The sequence below is a fragment of the Lampetra planeri genome, unplaced genomic scaffold, assembly GCF_965212315.1.
Source record: "Lampetra planeri unplaced genomic scaffold, kcLamPlan1.2.h2 scaffold_1021, whole genome shotgun sequence".
In the NCBI taxonomy this organism is placed as follows: Eukaryota; Metazoa; Chordata; class Hyperoartia; order Petromyzontiformes; family Petromyzontidae; genus Lampetra; species Lampetra planeri.
In genome coordinates, this window is record NW_027613730.1 from 18,828 (window position 1) to 34,485 (window position 15,658).

Consider the following 15,658-nt stretch of genomic DNA (forward strand, 5'->3'; position numbering starts at 1 on the left):
TCATCAAACTTAATATAGTAACTTATTTTCTTCGTCTGTCTTACAAAAGGAGCAGATTGCTCATAGTTACACAAATGTGGAGCTGAGAGATTTTCAAAGGCATTTTATTGTTAGACATTAAACAGTTTATCATGCCAATGTAATGATAAAAGAAAGACAAACAAAAGGAAATGTATAGAATTTACGATCAGAATTATCTTCTGTGCATGAGATAAAATTTAGAAAGAAATCAAAGAACGAATGAAACTTACAAACGTTGCATGAATCAGAACTAAAACAGCTCTGTCTAGTAATCATCATGGAACGGATACTCTGGGTGATCGGACCACCTGTTGAATGGCAGAGAACAAACGTGAATGGTTTGTTCATCAGCGTAACAGAACATGGGGGATTATGCACAATACTCACATGAGGAGCTCCACAAAGCGAATGTTCTTGTTCAGGCCCCTTCAATGGCCTTCATGTCATCTTCAGAGAGCGAGAAGTCAAATATCTGCAGCAGGGTTGGGAGGCAATGACAAAGAAATGTGAAAATGATTCCACTGACCGAATTTCTGTTCAGTTGGATTCCGGGTAGGATCTGTATTATCAGTCTGTGTGTGTTTATCTTAAAAGGTGAACAGACAGTTACTGACCCAGACACACATACTCTACTGGCTGGTAATGAATCTGCTCTGTGTAACGACAGACAATAACCGCAATATCTGTATCTTTAATTTAATCTACAGCTTTAATAACATACTCGTATCACATAAAGTTGGACAGTCTTTCGATTAGAATGTCGCTCTGCATTGTCGTTCATTCATCATCCCCCTGCTTGCTCTGGGTACGGGTCGCGGTTGTGCTGGAGCCAATCCCAGCTGTGAACGAGTCGCCAGCTCATCGCAGAGCCGACATGGAAACACAGACAACCATTCATACTCACATTCTACAGGCAGTTTAGAGTAGCTGATTAACCTGGCCTGCTGTTGACAAGCCAGAGTACCCAGAGAGAACCCATGCAGCAATGCTGCACCGCTGTGCCTGATGTTAATTTTGTGTGTGTGTGTGTGTCTGTTCGTTTGTTGTGCTGTTTGTTTTTCTTAGAAATTACCAGAACACTGTATCTATGCCTCTATAATACATATGTATTCCTGTTCTTTGGAGAAATGTAAATGTATGTAGGGGGATTGTGAAAAACAATAAAAAACAGAATTCCAACAAAATGATACCTGTCAGTTTACTGCCTTCATTATAGCTTATATTTTTATCAGGAGCTGCTGTATATGTGACTTTTATATTTAATAAAAATGAACATGATGTAAATAATGTTAATAATGTATGTTGGTAAATTGTGTAAATATCGAATACACTTATATTGTCACAATAAAAGAAAAGCTGTTTGAAAGCGTTTTCTCTTGTGTGCTGTTGAATAACGTGAAAAGAGAAGGATGCAACACCAGTACAGGTCCCTATGTGGTGGAACTAGATTTTCCAATTTTCCCTGGAAACCAACCTGGAAGTTCTCCTTTATCCGAGCGGGGCTGAAGCTCTTTGGGATGACCACCACTCCTCGCTGCACATTGAACCTCAGCGCCACCTGAGCTGTGGTCTTATTGTACTTTTTAGCCAGAGATACCAGCACAGAATCTTCCAGCAGAGGGGGGCACGTCAGGTTGACCCTGAAACACCTAGAATTTTATAATAACACAACAACAGAGAGCTGTGTTCCATCTGTGAGAAATCCTCCAGCATACCAGGAAGCATCTCTTGATGTCCCCAGCGGGCTGTATCCAACAACAACGACATCATTCTGCCGGCAATACTCCAGCAGCTTGGGCTGAGTGAAATAGGGATGACACTCAATCTGTATTTAAAAAAGGCAAATGTTAGTTTTGAGTACATACTGAATGTTTGCTTTTGTGCGAGACATTCAGGAGTCAGCACTTTTGCATGATCATATTTTCCTAACCTGAAAACCTCAAGAACCTGAAGACGTTTCGCCACTCATCCGACAAGCTTCTTCAGTTCTGAACTGACTAGTGGGGAGTTCTGCTATTAATACTAAGTTGAGTCATTTGCTCACACAAAGGGGTGGGCTCCCTGAAAGTCATTGGATCACTGAGTGATTGAAACTGCATGTGTCTGAAAGACAGGTTCAGACACATGAGACTCAGAGGGTCAATAAAGTTCCTATCCACACTAATGTCTTCTGTAACATTCGCCTTCTTCAGTGAATTACATGACATTAACCATGTTAGTACCTGATTGGACACAGGTTTGTGTTTCAGCCCAGGTTTGTTGAAGATCAGCTCCAGTTGTCTCTTGTTGAAGTTCGACACACCGAGCGATTTCACCAGCCCGGCATCTTTGCAAGCCTCCAGAGCCTTTTGAAACAGCAAAGCATTACACTTTGAACTTGTCGCTGCAGGTTTATAAGCACACAGGACGAGATGTGGCAAAAGGTTAGTTGCTCATGAACACATGTCACTATTCTGACTTCTCTGTGTGCATTGAACTTGGACCTTGAGATAGTACATGTGGAACGAATGTGGAGGTCACTGAAATGCTTTCTAGTTGTGCAGCAACGTCAACAACAGAGTGAATTACAAAACCTGTTTCACTTGAGATGCTTGGCTGAACTGTGTCTCACCTCCCAAGTTGCACAAAGATCCGTCTCATGATAAATGTACTTCCCGTTTTCATCTCTTGGGTAGAAAGTATCTCCTGGCTTCAAAAGATCACGGGATTAAACAGTGACATTAAAGCAAAACAATGTTAAACACATAAACACAAACATGTAATAAAGTGTATTAATACCTTAAAAGCTGTGGGCATCTCTACTATGTATAAATCGACATAATCCAGTTGTAATGTCTTCAGTGTTTTCTCCAGAGCAGGTCGTACTAGTTCTGGTGGATGGAATGTGTTCCACAGCTACACACACATACACAAGATCATGTCAGGTCACACAAGCATATTTGTACAGCTATCTTTGACACCAACCTTAAAATGTTCAATGAGCCATGAAACCTGTTGTTTCTTACAATCTGTTCTGCTGTGTTTCTGTTTTACAAAGATGTCTAACAGTGCACTGCTTAGAAGAACACACACTCAGTGAAAACCTGTACATTTTCTCCAAACCTTTCCACAGTAGAAGATGTCCTCTCTCCTCACAGTTCCGTCTGCTATTTTCTCCCTGATGGCCTGTCCCACCTCATGCTCGTTGAAATACACCAGAGCTCCATCTATGTGTCTGTAGCCGACTTCAATGGCCAGTTTCACTGACTCGTATGCAGTTCCTTTTGGGGTCTATGTTAGACACACACACACAATGAGCAGTGTTGGGGACTACTTACATGCAATAGTGTTAGTAATTTAATGACAAAAGATATCACTTAGTTATCAGTTATTTATGGAAACAGAAGTTACAGCTGAACAATTTCTGTAAAAATGTCGGTAACATATTTTATAATTCAACTTTCCAGTCATTTTTTGTCCTGATTCTGTGTGTGAATGAATGACAATGATGTGTAGAAGGATTTTAACCTTCCCCTTGTCTTCCCATGCTTGCTGCACATTTTCTCCTGTTTTGACTAAAGGGCAACTCCATAATACTTTTGTGTATTTGTGGTCATTGTGTGTGTGAGTGTGTGAGTGTGTGTGTGTGTGTGTGTGTGTGTGTGTGTGTGTGTGTGTGTGTGTGTGTGTGTGTTCTTTGTGATGAAAAGTATAATAATGTGTGAGCCATTGCAAAATTATATGTTGCAACATGTGGCTGGGTCAAAATGACCCAAAGACAAGGGGAGGATTTTCATGCAGTTTGACAGGAGTCAGTGTAAATTCAAACACGGACACATTTGAAATAGCTGAGGACATTCTTTCAACATTAAGAAAACGCATGTAATTAGATATTTGATTTTAATAAAGTCAGTCAAATAGCCACGTTTTAAACTGGGGAACTTGTCATTGTAACTAATTAGAACTACAAAATAACACTAATGATGATGATTACTATGATGAGTGGACCTACCGTGCGTGGGTCTCCATACGTCCCCAGTCCTATCAGAGGAATGCTGCTCCCATCCCGCAGAGGGACCGAGTGACGCTCCGCTGTCAGCTCCATCCTCAGCCTCAGGTTCCTGCACCGTCTAAAGCCTCACACACGAGTGAACATTGCTGCCAAGTTTCCGTTTTGCGGCACAGACTCCTCCCTGGAATATTTAACAACATAAACATGAAAAGGCCGTAAACACATCACGTGTAAAACAAACATGGAGCGGATAGTGTTTGATCAGTTGTCATGGGTCGTTCAGCGAAATCGCAAAGTTTGGCCTTCAGGGACACCGTAGCTTTCATTCGGCGCGGCGCATTCTGGGTAATGTGTTATGTATTTGGAGCAAAACGCACAGATGGTGGCTACTTAGCAGTTAGCGTTAAAAACAAGCAGCAATGTATGTAGATACATTCGAACTACACGTTTTAAGGCTCATTGTGTTTTACAATGACCAGTATAACCGGTTAGCATGTTCCTGTCGCTAGCGTACGGGCAGGTGAAAATAATGCTACGTTGCTAATGTAGCTTCTAGAACGGAAATACTTCAAACGTTGCTTTAGCTAAAAGCTAAAGCTGCTAGCTTTAAACTCAGTGAAACTCTCGTCGGCTAAAGGAATGTGACTGTTATCTTAAATGGTGGCAAGCAAACTGTTCGTATCTTCTCTGTGGCTGGATACATCGGAGGGATATTTGGCTTAGTCTTTGTTTCCAAAGGCAACGCCGCATTGGTAGTTCGACCCGAGAGACCAGGACGCCCCAGGGTGAAAGATGGATGAGAGCATCGACAATGATGACATTGTCATTATCGTGGAAAATGAGGCAGAAAGTTTGCCAGCCGAGGAGGAGAGGCTGAAACAGCAAGGCACATTTGGGCTAATGGACACTTGCCCCATCTGTAAGTTGAGCTTCCACAATAGAGAGCCCAAACTCTTGCCCTGTCTCCATTCCTTCTGCAAGAGATGTCTGCCAGCGCCGTTCAGGAACACGGAACCCCGACGGGACACACACGGACAGATCGACCACAGCAAACCCCGTGAGAACATATTTTTTGTCATTAACCATCGAGGGGATTACCGACTCGGCATTGTACTTTATCTTTGGGATAAAGTACACAGCGGTGTTTACTAGATACTGGTGAAAATGTTTGGATAGAATAGAAACACGCATTGGTCATTGCAGCTGACATGTACAGTCAAATACAACAAAGTAAATACGAGCTGCATGATGAAAGCAGGTTTGTTCCCAGAGTTTGTTTATCCCGAAATGATGAAACATTTACACATAAACTGGTAGTAATCAAACCTAACAAAACTGTACCATTTCGTGTTTGAATTTGGTTTTCTGTGACCCGTGAAAATTCTGAATTTTCATTATTTTCAGGATGAACAAACTCAGCGTTTTCACTAGATTGTGTGTTTGTATATATATATATTACATATGCACTGTAATAACCTTTAAATAACAACAACTCCAAAATGTCACCCTTGTTTTAGTGCAAATATGGACAAGCACATTATGAAAGTGTTAACAATTAATTAACTATCCTTTTATGATATAAGCATCTTGAAATAAGTGCAATTTCAGTTGTATTCTGTCAGTTTACCATTTATGTGTGTTACAACTTACAGTGGATACAAAGGCATAAATCATCAACTACAACTTGTCAACATCTTTATATGTACATCCATTGTCACATGCGTGTAGTTATCCACACCTCAACTGATTCAACCCACAAATGAGTGTGACGCAATGAAGGAAGAAAGAATATTTGTCTGTATTTTTTAGTGCAATAGTGGAAGAGGACCTTACCATTGAAATAGGACAGTTTGTGTTGCTATGAAACTTTCAAACTTTAAATTCATCCCGTATGTATGTTTGACACCTCTGTCTTAGGTGATGCCTTACCTCATATAACCCTGTATAACATCTGCATGCTCTCTCTCGCTGTGTGTTTCCAGTGGGCACCATTCGATGTCCAGTGTGCAGACAGGAATGCTGGGAAATGGACCTTCTGGATAACTTCTTTGTCAAGGACTCAGCTGAGGTTCCCAGCAGCACCGTGGAGAAAACCAGCCAGGTCGGCCAGACCCTTCCTCTCCTGCGCCATTCCAGCTTTCTTTTTCACCCGACGAGGTGTTAAAATTTTTATCACGCTGCGTTTCATCTGTTCTTTTTTTTGCATATTCACTAGGTCTGCATGAGCTGCGATGACAACACAGAGGCGACGGGCTACTGCATGGAGTGCATGGAGTTTCTGTGTGTGACATGCATTGAGGCGCACCAGAGGGTAAAGTTCACCAGGGATCACACCATACGCCAGAAGGAGGAGATGTCTCCAGGTATAACGTGCCAGCCACTGTTCTGTATTATATGTTATATATATTATGTAAAGATATAAGTTCCTATGTTTCTGTGACTGGGGGATGACGCTTCCTTCATAATATGATTAAAAATCATTTATGGTTGTGCATCATATCGACGGCGCAGCCTGACGTGGACCTCTCCAGAAATGTGTTTTGCGACTGTGTGGCAGCAATTACGATTAGACTGTTGGCGCCACGTGACTTTCCCGCCTCTCCAAGTGTCACTTCTTTGTTTGCTGAACAAACTGCCATAATGGCAAGATGCGGTCAATTTCAGTTGCTATAGCTTGAAGACAACCAAGAAAAACAGTGAACTGTTATAAAAACAACCACGATGGCGAGACAATAACTAAAGGGCGTGGGGGAGGAAAAGGGACAATTGTAGAAGACTCTGTTAACACACCTAATGGTCCTTGAGAAGCTAACGCTGCTCTTCTTCTCCTCTCTGTTTGCTAGAAGCGGTCGGTGTTTCCACACAGAAGCCGATGTTTTGTGACATCCACAAGCAGGAGCCTCTGAAGCTGTTCTGCGAGACGTGTGACCGGCTCACCTGTCGAGACTGCCAGCTGCTGAAGCACAAGGATCACAAGTATGTTCTTTTAGAAGAATGGTGTCCTGGAATACACACATATTAGTAGTACAACTTTACAGTCGCAGTGAAACCTAATTTGAGGAAGCTTTACGCTGGCTCACGTGACAAACTCCACGTGGTTGATGAGCTTCACTGTGTCCAGCTACCAGTTTCTGGAGGACGCCTACAGGAACCACAGGCAGTACCTGGAGAACATGACACTGCAGTTGCAAGAGAAAAGAAAGACCATCGAGGACGTGTCCAGTTACATTAACTCTGGGTAGAGAGAACATTTTATCCCCGTTTGTGTTTCATCTCTGTTGGTGAAGTGGTGATTAGCTGTATAATCTGAAACATCGTCCATGTAACGAAGAAGGAATTTTCTGCCTTTCTGTCTTTCAGACTGCAGCAAGTTGAAGAAAACAGGAAGTCTGTGACAAATGAAATAAAAATGTCCATCTGCAAATTAATAATTGAGATCAACAAGAAGGGGAAGATTCTGGTCAACCAAGTTGAGGTTTGTTTGACGATGTCTCAAAGGCAAATGGGATGTTCAGGGTGACTCTTTTTCTGAACTCTTCATACTCTCAGGCCCTGACGAAGGACCACGAGCTGGGTTTGAAGAAGCAGCAGGATGACATCAGCTCCCTGAGCCGCCACCTGGATCACGTCATCAGCTTTACCAAATGGGCCACAGCCAGTCACAGCGGAACCGCCCTCCTGTACTGCAAGAGACTGGTGCGGGAATCCTGTCCAGCTCGTCCACGTACACAGCGTGTTCCGTTATGAATGTCATGAATTGTTCTGATCCCAGTAAATATCCTCTGTCTTTTTATGTCCTAGATTCTTTTCCAGATGCATTACCTGATGAGGGCAAGCTGCAGTCCCTCCATTGTCCCTCAGAGTTCCGTTCGCTTCCAGTGTCGCTCTGGGTTCTGGGCCACAAACGTCGACCTCGGTAAGACTCAAACCACTACAGTGTGCTCGGCTGCAATCTGAACCATGTGAGTTGATGAGGCTGCAGAAGCTATTTGACAGAAATAAAACAGCTGTATGAAAGGCAAACAAAACATTTCTGACCCAAGCACTAATATTTGTCTCGGCCAGTCGCGCATTCCACTCGCTGTCCGAGTTGGATCTGAGGCAGGCAGGCACTTGACAAATGGAACGCCCTCCTAGCCAGTGACATCTAACTCCGACCTCAATTCGGTACAGCGTCAGTAGCTCTTTTTTTGTATCATTCAGGTCTTTTGTTCCATCTCAATGACTCATACACACGCACGTTGTTTGTTACTGATTCTTGTTACAGTGTAGTTGTATATGGAGTACCGAGTTATCAACTAAGAACCAGTGCAATATTTTTTTTTCTGACCTACCTACTTGTCATGAAAGTGGAACTCAAACAACTGGTTTTCAACCGTAAATTCTCTGAAGGTTCTCAGTCATCCAGGTCATGGTATCCAGGGTTGACTCATAGGCAATGGGACTCATAGTTTGCGGTGTGAGTTTCAGGTCCCCCCTTGTTGTGTCACTGGGTCATTTGAACTGCATGTATCTGAATGGGTCAGATCAGATCTTAGGACTGCGTTGTAAGTGCTAGATAAATTATATGTTTTTTTATAATTCAACAAAAATAGCCGTTAACTCCTCAAAGAGGACATCCACTGTAATTAGAACACACTTGGAGATTGTGTGCACCGTCCAAAAGTGGTGACTTGATTACTAGTATCGTGATTTGTAGTAACAGCCATAACAATTAAAAATGATTTTAATGTGTAAGCAACATTCCAGAGAGGCCTGTAAGACAAATTTGGTGACAGGAGGTTCACTGAAAACGCCTGCATGTGCTCTTTCATTCCTGATCAGTTCCATCCTCTCTTGTCTGTAAAGAGTTTTTGCCACGTTGTGGTTCGTGTAAAGGCTGGGAGCGCACTCGATTTGAATTGTGTGCCTGTCGATTTTAGGTTCTCTGGTAGTAGAAAGGAACCAGTCTCGGCCGCCTGCCGTCAACCATCAGGCAGGTCCCAGAGTGGAGGGTCCCAGTGGAGGCCTGTCGGCTCAGCAGCGACAGAGCACGCTGGCTCAGCTACAGATGCAGGTAGAAGGACTCTCTGACACGTTTGGCCCTTAGATCCTGTGAAACGCTGTTGTTCAAGTCCATCTTTTTTGGTGTGTGAGGTGGAGAAACTTTCCCAGCAGCCCCACAGACAGCCCCCTCCGAACCACTGGTCCTGGTACCAGAACGTCAGGCACCAAGGACCCCACGGGCCTCCACCTCCAACCAGACCCATCCATGGAGGCTCCTCCCCCTCCCAAGGCCTCACCAACTTGTCTCAGCCAGGGCGCAGGTATGGGGTCTCCCACCCCAGCACCAGAAGCCCCACGTCCTCCATGCTCCACAGCTCTGGATTCCAACCCCCTCCTGTAAGTGTTGTGATCTTCGAAGTCTTTATTCTCAAGACATATTTGGTTACTGCATCTTTTTGAATGAATCAGTGAATCAGTCTGAAGAAGTTAGGGCCGTCTGGGAGTTGAGATCTCAAGTCCTCCTCTTAAAGCACGGAGCTAATTTACCTGTTCAGTCCAAAATGTTTGTTTTAAGATCAAACCATGTTTGTTTTTAAGATCAAATCAAGTTATGTTACTTTTTTTTAAAAATGGACTAAATGTTTTATATCAGCTTGCACGATTCTGTTTAGGAGGACGTATTGTTTTTACGTTTGAATTCTAGCTCTTGCTCTTTCTTCCCCAGTGCTAAACTTTGTCAACACATTCTTGATGCTAAGCTACATTTGTACATTAATTCTTCTACCTTCATATTTTTTTCTACCTCTAGTCTCTGAGAGAACTGATCCATAGCTCCAGCCTCCCTCCTAAACCAATGGATGTGTTACAGGGTACGTCCCGCTATCCACCACCTCTGTCCTCGGGAGCAGCCACGCAGACGCCGCTCAGCCAGGTTGGTAGAGGGAAGAACGGAGGCTGAAGAGGCCTTTCACGTTGCCTCGTGTAAATGTTCTAAATGAGTTTTTATTGTCCTCAGCGGAGCCTGACAGAGACGTTACTGAAGAGAAGTGACGCGAGTGTCCCCCCCATCACCATCTCCCTCCCCAAACCCAACTTTGCATCAAACATCGCATCAACAACCGCAGACAAATCAAGTAAGAAATTTGACAAGATGGGTTCAACAAAACTTTGAAACTAACATGATGAAAACTTCTCTGTCTCCTCTTTAAGTTCAGGGAAGGCAGAACTCACCTTTGACTAAACCGTCTTCTTCAGATCGTGGCACAGGGTAAGAAACACCAGTGACACGTGAGACTCACCGCATTTATTCATGGGTGAAAAGTTTTTTTTCGTTCCAGTTTCATAGAAGGAACAAATCCATTCTTCAGCTAGTTATGTGCTAAACAACACATTCCATAGTATTGCATGTACAACTACACCGTAACGATGTTCACACAGACAACAAATAAAAAAAGACCAAAGTGATACAAAAACAGTAAACAGGTAAACAGGTCGGACTTGGAAAACGACCTCTAACTGGGACGCCTCCGATCTGACCAGTTTCACTGTCGTGAAGGAATGTCAGTTTATTCCACCGTTATGTCCCGGAGCACTGAACTTCAGACTGGTTTCCTGTTGACTGTAACTGTTTTTATTACACATTCAAGTAAAAAAAATCTAGACAATGAAACATACTCAAAGCCAGTGTGTCTTTAGGAGAAAAGTCACTGTGTCCTCTTGTGTCAAAGGACGATTTCCTGGAAGCTGAGTTCTGAGAGCCCATCTGCCCCCGCAGCCAAGCGGCGAAAGAGATCGTCCCCAGGGCCCGTCATCGTCATCAAGGACGAGCCCGAGGATGAGGATGAAGTTCATTTTGTAGGATAATGTTCCACATTTAAACGGTTCTTTTCCACCAGAATGATCAGTTCAATGCTGCCGACAGTTTGTGTCATTTCATCACCTCTGACTTGTGTGTGTTTGGATTCTTCTCTGCTGACAGGTGCAGTCCAGCGTACCCGACAGCAGCACCGGGGCTCAGTCCACACCCCTGCAGCTGCCGAAGCTCTGCCCCCCCGTCGCAGCCCCTCACACGTCTCAATCTGACGTCTCCCCGGGGAAAGAGCAGCGTCCCGAGGCCGCGGCACAAGCAGCGCCAAAAAAGCAGGCGGAGCCGGAAGAAGATCCAAACGAGGACTGGTGCGCCGTGTGCCAGAACGGAGGGGAGCTGCTCTGCTGCGACAAGTGTCCCAAAGTTTTCCACCTGTCCTGCCACATCCCCACCCTGAACGAGTCCCCCAGGTCTGTGTCATAGGAATCACTTGTAAACGTACAACCCTGCAGATCAGAAGGTGGCGCTGACAAAACAGACATCACTTAAGTAGTGGACGTTGACAGAGAGGTAGTCTGATATTTGACAAATGAGATGTTCAAGTCAAAGGTGCCATAAAAATAAGAGCTGAGCAAAGATACTCAAAGAGTACTTACGTACAATGAAGTAAACGTACTGTTACTTGACAAGAAATAAAACCTTTAAATTGATGATGAGTCGTTCTCCAGGTCCAGAATGATCAGCTGATCGATCCTGATTTGTTTCCTACTGAAACACACAATAATCCTCTTGTCTCCACAGTGGCGAGTGGTTCTGTTCGTTCTGCCGCGACCTGGTGGCTCCTGAGATGGAATACGACTGTGACAGCAAGGACACACCTTCATCTGAAAGACTGACACCCGTGGACAGAAGGGTACACACACACACACACACACACACACATCTCTGAGTCCTCGTCACTGCATTTCTTTTGTTCTTTCTTGGATCTGCAGAGTTGCGAGAGGCTGCTGCTGCGCCTCTTCTGCAATGACTTCAGCACCGACTTCCAGCAGCCTGCTTCTCCATCGGTACGATTCTTTCCATTCATTTTGCGCGTGGAGGGTCTGATGTTTTTGAAACTTCTTTTGATGCTAAACCGTCATTGTACATCTGACGCAGGAGACAAGAAGGTACAAAGAGCTGATCAAGACCCCAATGGATTTATCAATGGTGAAGAAGAAGCTCGAGTCCAAGGCGCCGGGGAGTGAAAGTTACATCATTCCTGAGGGATTTGTCGCAGATGTCAGGCTCATATTTTCCAACTGTGCAAAGTACTACAAGGTACCAGTATAACGTTGTAGGATACTAATGTGTTTATTCCCCCAATATTAGGCTTTGACATCTTTTAATTGCTAAATTAAAAGACTAAAACGACCTTTAACAAGAAAAATGTGGATTGATGTGGGACTTATTTTCTTGAAGATGATCACATCTCTAAAATTGTCCACTTTCAGGAGGTAACAGAATAACGTGTGTGGCCTGCGTTGCCGTTCCATTCACTCTCTCTCTCTCCTGCCCCCACCAGGCGACCTCAGAGGTGGGCAGCGCCGGCTTGTACTTGGAGGAGTATTTTGAAGAACAGCTGAAGCTTGTCTACCCAGACAGGATCTTTCCTGGAGGACGAGAAGAGGAGATGATCCCTCCTTTAGAGGATGAGATCGATGAGGAAGAGGAGCCGATGATGCAGGGGGGCGTGGCTCCCGTCAAGGACGACAAGCCAGCCAGCCCTGCCGGAGACGGAATCCCCCCAGTGGAGGAGGAGGATGGGGACCACCCCGTCAGCAGCAGAGGAGAAGACTCAGAAGGAGGAGGAGGAGGCGATGGATACAAGTGAAACAGCAACATGTGAGAAGGTGGATGCAGAGAAAGACACTACTGAAGAAGGCACGACTGAGGCTGAGGGGGCTGCAGCAGCTGAAGAGGAGGAGGGTGTGGGGGCTGAGGAAGCAGAGGGTGCAGCAGGAGCTGCAGCTGAAGAAGAGGAGGGTACAGCGGCTGTGGAAGAAGAAGCTGCAGCAGCGGCTGAGGAAAAGGCACAGCGGGAAACTCCCTCTGACGACGCGCAGAACTCGTCTCCAGCTGCTCACAGCGAGAAAGTAGACGCAGCCACCAGCTGCTCCCTGAAAGAGGAACCCCCTCAGCCCCTCCCAGACAACGCTGCAGCTTCATGTGAACGCCAGGAGGAGTCTCCCGCGAGCGCAGACAAAGACGAGGAGGAGCTGTAGTCCAGATCAGTCTTCCATTGAGGCGTTGGTTTCCTGCCGTCTCATCCGTTCCGTTCTGTTTTTATTGCAATGGGAGAACAGGGTGTGTGTGTGTGTGTGTACAGAGTGTGATGTTTAGCACTGCTACCGCAGTAGATGCACATGGAGAGGAGCGGCTGGGGGCTGTTTGCAATTTGCTGGACAGACAGTGCAGGTTTCCTGTCACGGACGCGTCTACGATGAGACGACGACAGTGAAAACAAACACACCGATGACATGTCATGGAAGAAGAACACGATCTGACGCCGTCGGTTGAAACACAAACGGCTTTGGGTTAGTTTGTGCATGATGGACGTCTTCATACAAATGTTACTTCCTCTTTTCCTCTTTTCACACAGACTTCCATGCAGTGGTACCTTTCTTTTTATTAGTAATATATAACTTACTACAGTATGCATGCAGCAAACCTTTGGCGCCTTCATGTACTGCAGTATGTGTACAGAAGGAACAACTCAGTGGCTGAAACACTACTGGGTGTGTGTGTAGGGTGGGGGGGGCGTTTACAGACTTAATTTATTTAGGTTTTTATCAGCTCCAGATAAATCTGAGACATGAGAATCACTTTATCAGTGTCCTCGTTGGTCGGCTTCAGGGTTTCTTAGTAAAACCGTGTTGTTTTAGTCGGCGTCCCTCTCCGGAGGAAGGAATGTGCCCCTGAGCACAATCGTAACAAACATTTCTAGCTTAGTTGTCAATAAACAAACCTGTGGGTGGATGTGGGGGGTCAGTTTCACTCCTGTCAAACTGCACAAATCCTGTAAATGATCAAACAAGAAACATGCTTTTGTCTTTTTTGTGTCACAAATGACGGACTGATTGTTTCAACTCGTCGTGTCTGTCTTTAATTTACACAAATTCTTGTTTATGTTTTCACCTCACAACACCTGGAAAGGCAGCTGTGCTGACTTCACGTCACATCAACAGGGTCGGCCATCCTCCACGTTAGCAGGAGGGAACTGACGGCTGACAAACGCCGTCACACAGATGTGTCAAACAGCCTTTGTCTCTGCAACACAACCCGTCAGTGTCGGCCATCACACAGCCAGGCGTCACCTTCTTCAAATAATACCCTGCCTTTGTTACAATCCTTTTTTACTGTTTATTTTGCCGGTCACCTTATGATGATTCGTTTTATTACTTTAAGAGGGTGACCATCTAAAACCTGCTGACAATCTGCTGATTGTACACAGATCTTCAAGTCACCTCCATACCTCATCCGGTGACGTGTACACTGATGTATTGAACCGATTTCTCACATAAATTGACATACTTATTGTATGTACGCATATACGCTTGGTTGCGGCTTTATCTCGTGAAACCGGGGGCCTCCAGGTGGAGCTCCGCGAAGAAAAGTCTCTCTCTCTCTCTCTCTCTCTCTCGCTCCCCCCTCCTCTCTCTCCCTCTCTCTCTCTCTCACACACACACACCTCTGATCCCGGTGAGCGGGTCAGTGTCGTGCCGCATCGGATGAGTCCAGCTGACCCGATGGCCCCGTGGTTGATACTGGTCTTCTGTCTGTATGGAGCTGCACGAGCACACGGTAAACCGGTGGATGACGTGGAGAGTGTCGGTGTGTGTCGGTCTGAAACACACAGACACGGTCACGTCGTTTCATGTGGCTGATGTGAACATGATCATTTCTGTCACGAACAGTGGAAACGGATCAGTTCCGCTTCAGACTGTTGGTTGTTGACGAGTGGATGTTTGTCTTGTGTTGTTGATTGTTTATATGTTGGTTGTTGATGAGTGGATGTTTGTCTTGTGTTGTTGATTGTTTATATGTTGGTTGTTGATGAGTGGATGTTTGTCTTGTGTTGTTGATTGTTTGTGTGTTGGTTGTTGAGGAGTGGATGTTTGTCTTGTGTTGTTGATTGTTTATATGTTGGTTGTTGACGAGTGGATGTTTGTCTTGTGTTGTTGATTGTTTATATGTTGGTTGTTGATGAGTGGATGTTTGTCTTGTGTTGTTGATTGTTTGTGTGTTGGTTGTTGATGAGTGGATGTTTGTCTTGTGTTGTTGATTGTTTGTGTGTTAGTTGTTGATGAGTGGATGTTTGTCTTGTGTTGTTGATTGTTTGTGTGTTGGTTGTTGATGAGTGGATGTTTGTCTTGTGTTGTTGATTGTTTGTGTGTTGGTTGTTGATGAGTGGATGTTTGTCTTGTGTTGTTGATTGTTTGTGTGTTGGTTGTTGATGAGTGGATGTTTGTCTTGTGTTGTTGATTGTTTGTGTGTTGGTTGTTGATGAGTGGATGTTTGTCTTGTGTTGTTGATTGTTTGTGTGTTGGTTGTTGATGAGTGGATGTTTGTCTTGTGTTGTTGATTGTTTGTGTGTTGGTTGTTGATGAGTTTCTTTCGATATGCTTGATGTGTTGTTTGTTGTTGTGTTGGATATCAATGCCATTGTTGATGTTTGTTGTGCTCTTTGATTCGTTATTTGTTTATGTGTTGTTTGTTGATGTGATGCTATCGATGTGTTGTTGATTGTTGTTGCTGTGTTTGTTGAAGTTGTGATGGTAATCAGTGTATTGTTGATGTGTTGTTTGTGGGGA

General features: G+C 44.5%; 2 protein-coding genes across 2 annotated transcripts; one reads left to right on the forward strand and one right to left on the reverse strand.

The window, feature by feature from the left end:
* Positions 1–286: 286 nt before the first annotated feature.
* Positions 287–4,105, reverse strand: LOC144738490 (aldo-keto reductase family 1 member D1-like). The gene is given in 10 exon segments (XM_078621505.1): positions 287–329; positions 409–446; positions 449–493; positions 1,496–1,661; positions 1,737–1,846; positions 2,244–2,366; positions 2,633–2,710; positions 2,800–2,916; positions 3,124–3,291; positions 4,013–4,105. Coding segments are annotated over 10 exon segments (981 nt in total).
* Positions 4,106–4,804: 699 nt separating this feature from the next.
* On the forward strand, positions 4,805–12,678 carry LOC144738491 (transcription intermediary factor 1-alpha-like). Its single transcript, XM_078621507.1, is given in 16 exon segments — positions 4,805–5,069; positions 5,995–6,113; positions 6,228–6,375; positions 6,856–6,988; positions 7,134–7,250; positions 7,373–7,487; positions 7,562–7,708; positions 7,814–7,928; positions 8,935–9,068; positions 9,149–9,394; positions 10,742–10,862; positions 11,059–11,275; positions 11,607–11,718; positions 11,798–11,872; positions 11,964–12,125; positions 12,370–12,678. Coding segments are annotated over 16 exon segments (2,535 nt in total).
* The last annotated feature ends 2,980 nt before the right edge of the window (positions 12,679–15,658 follow it).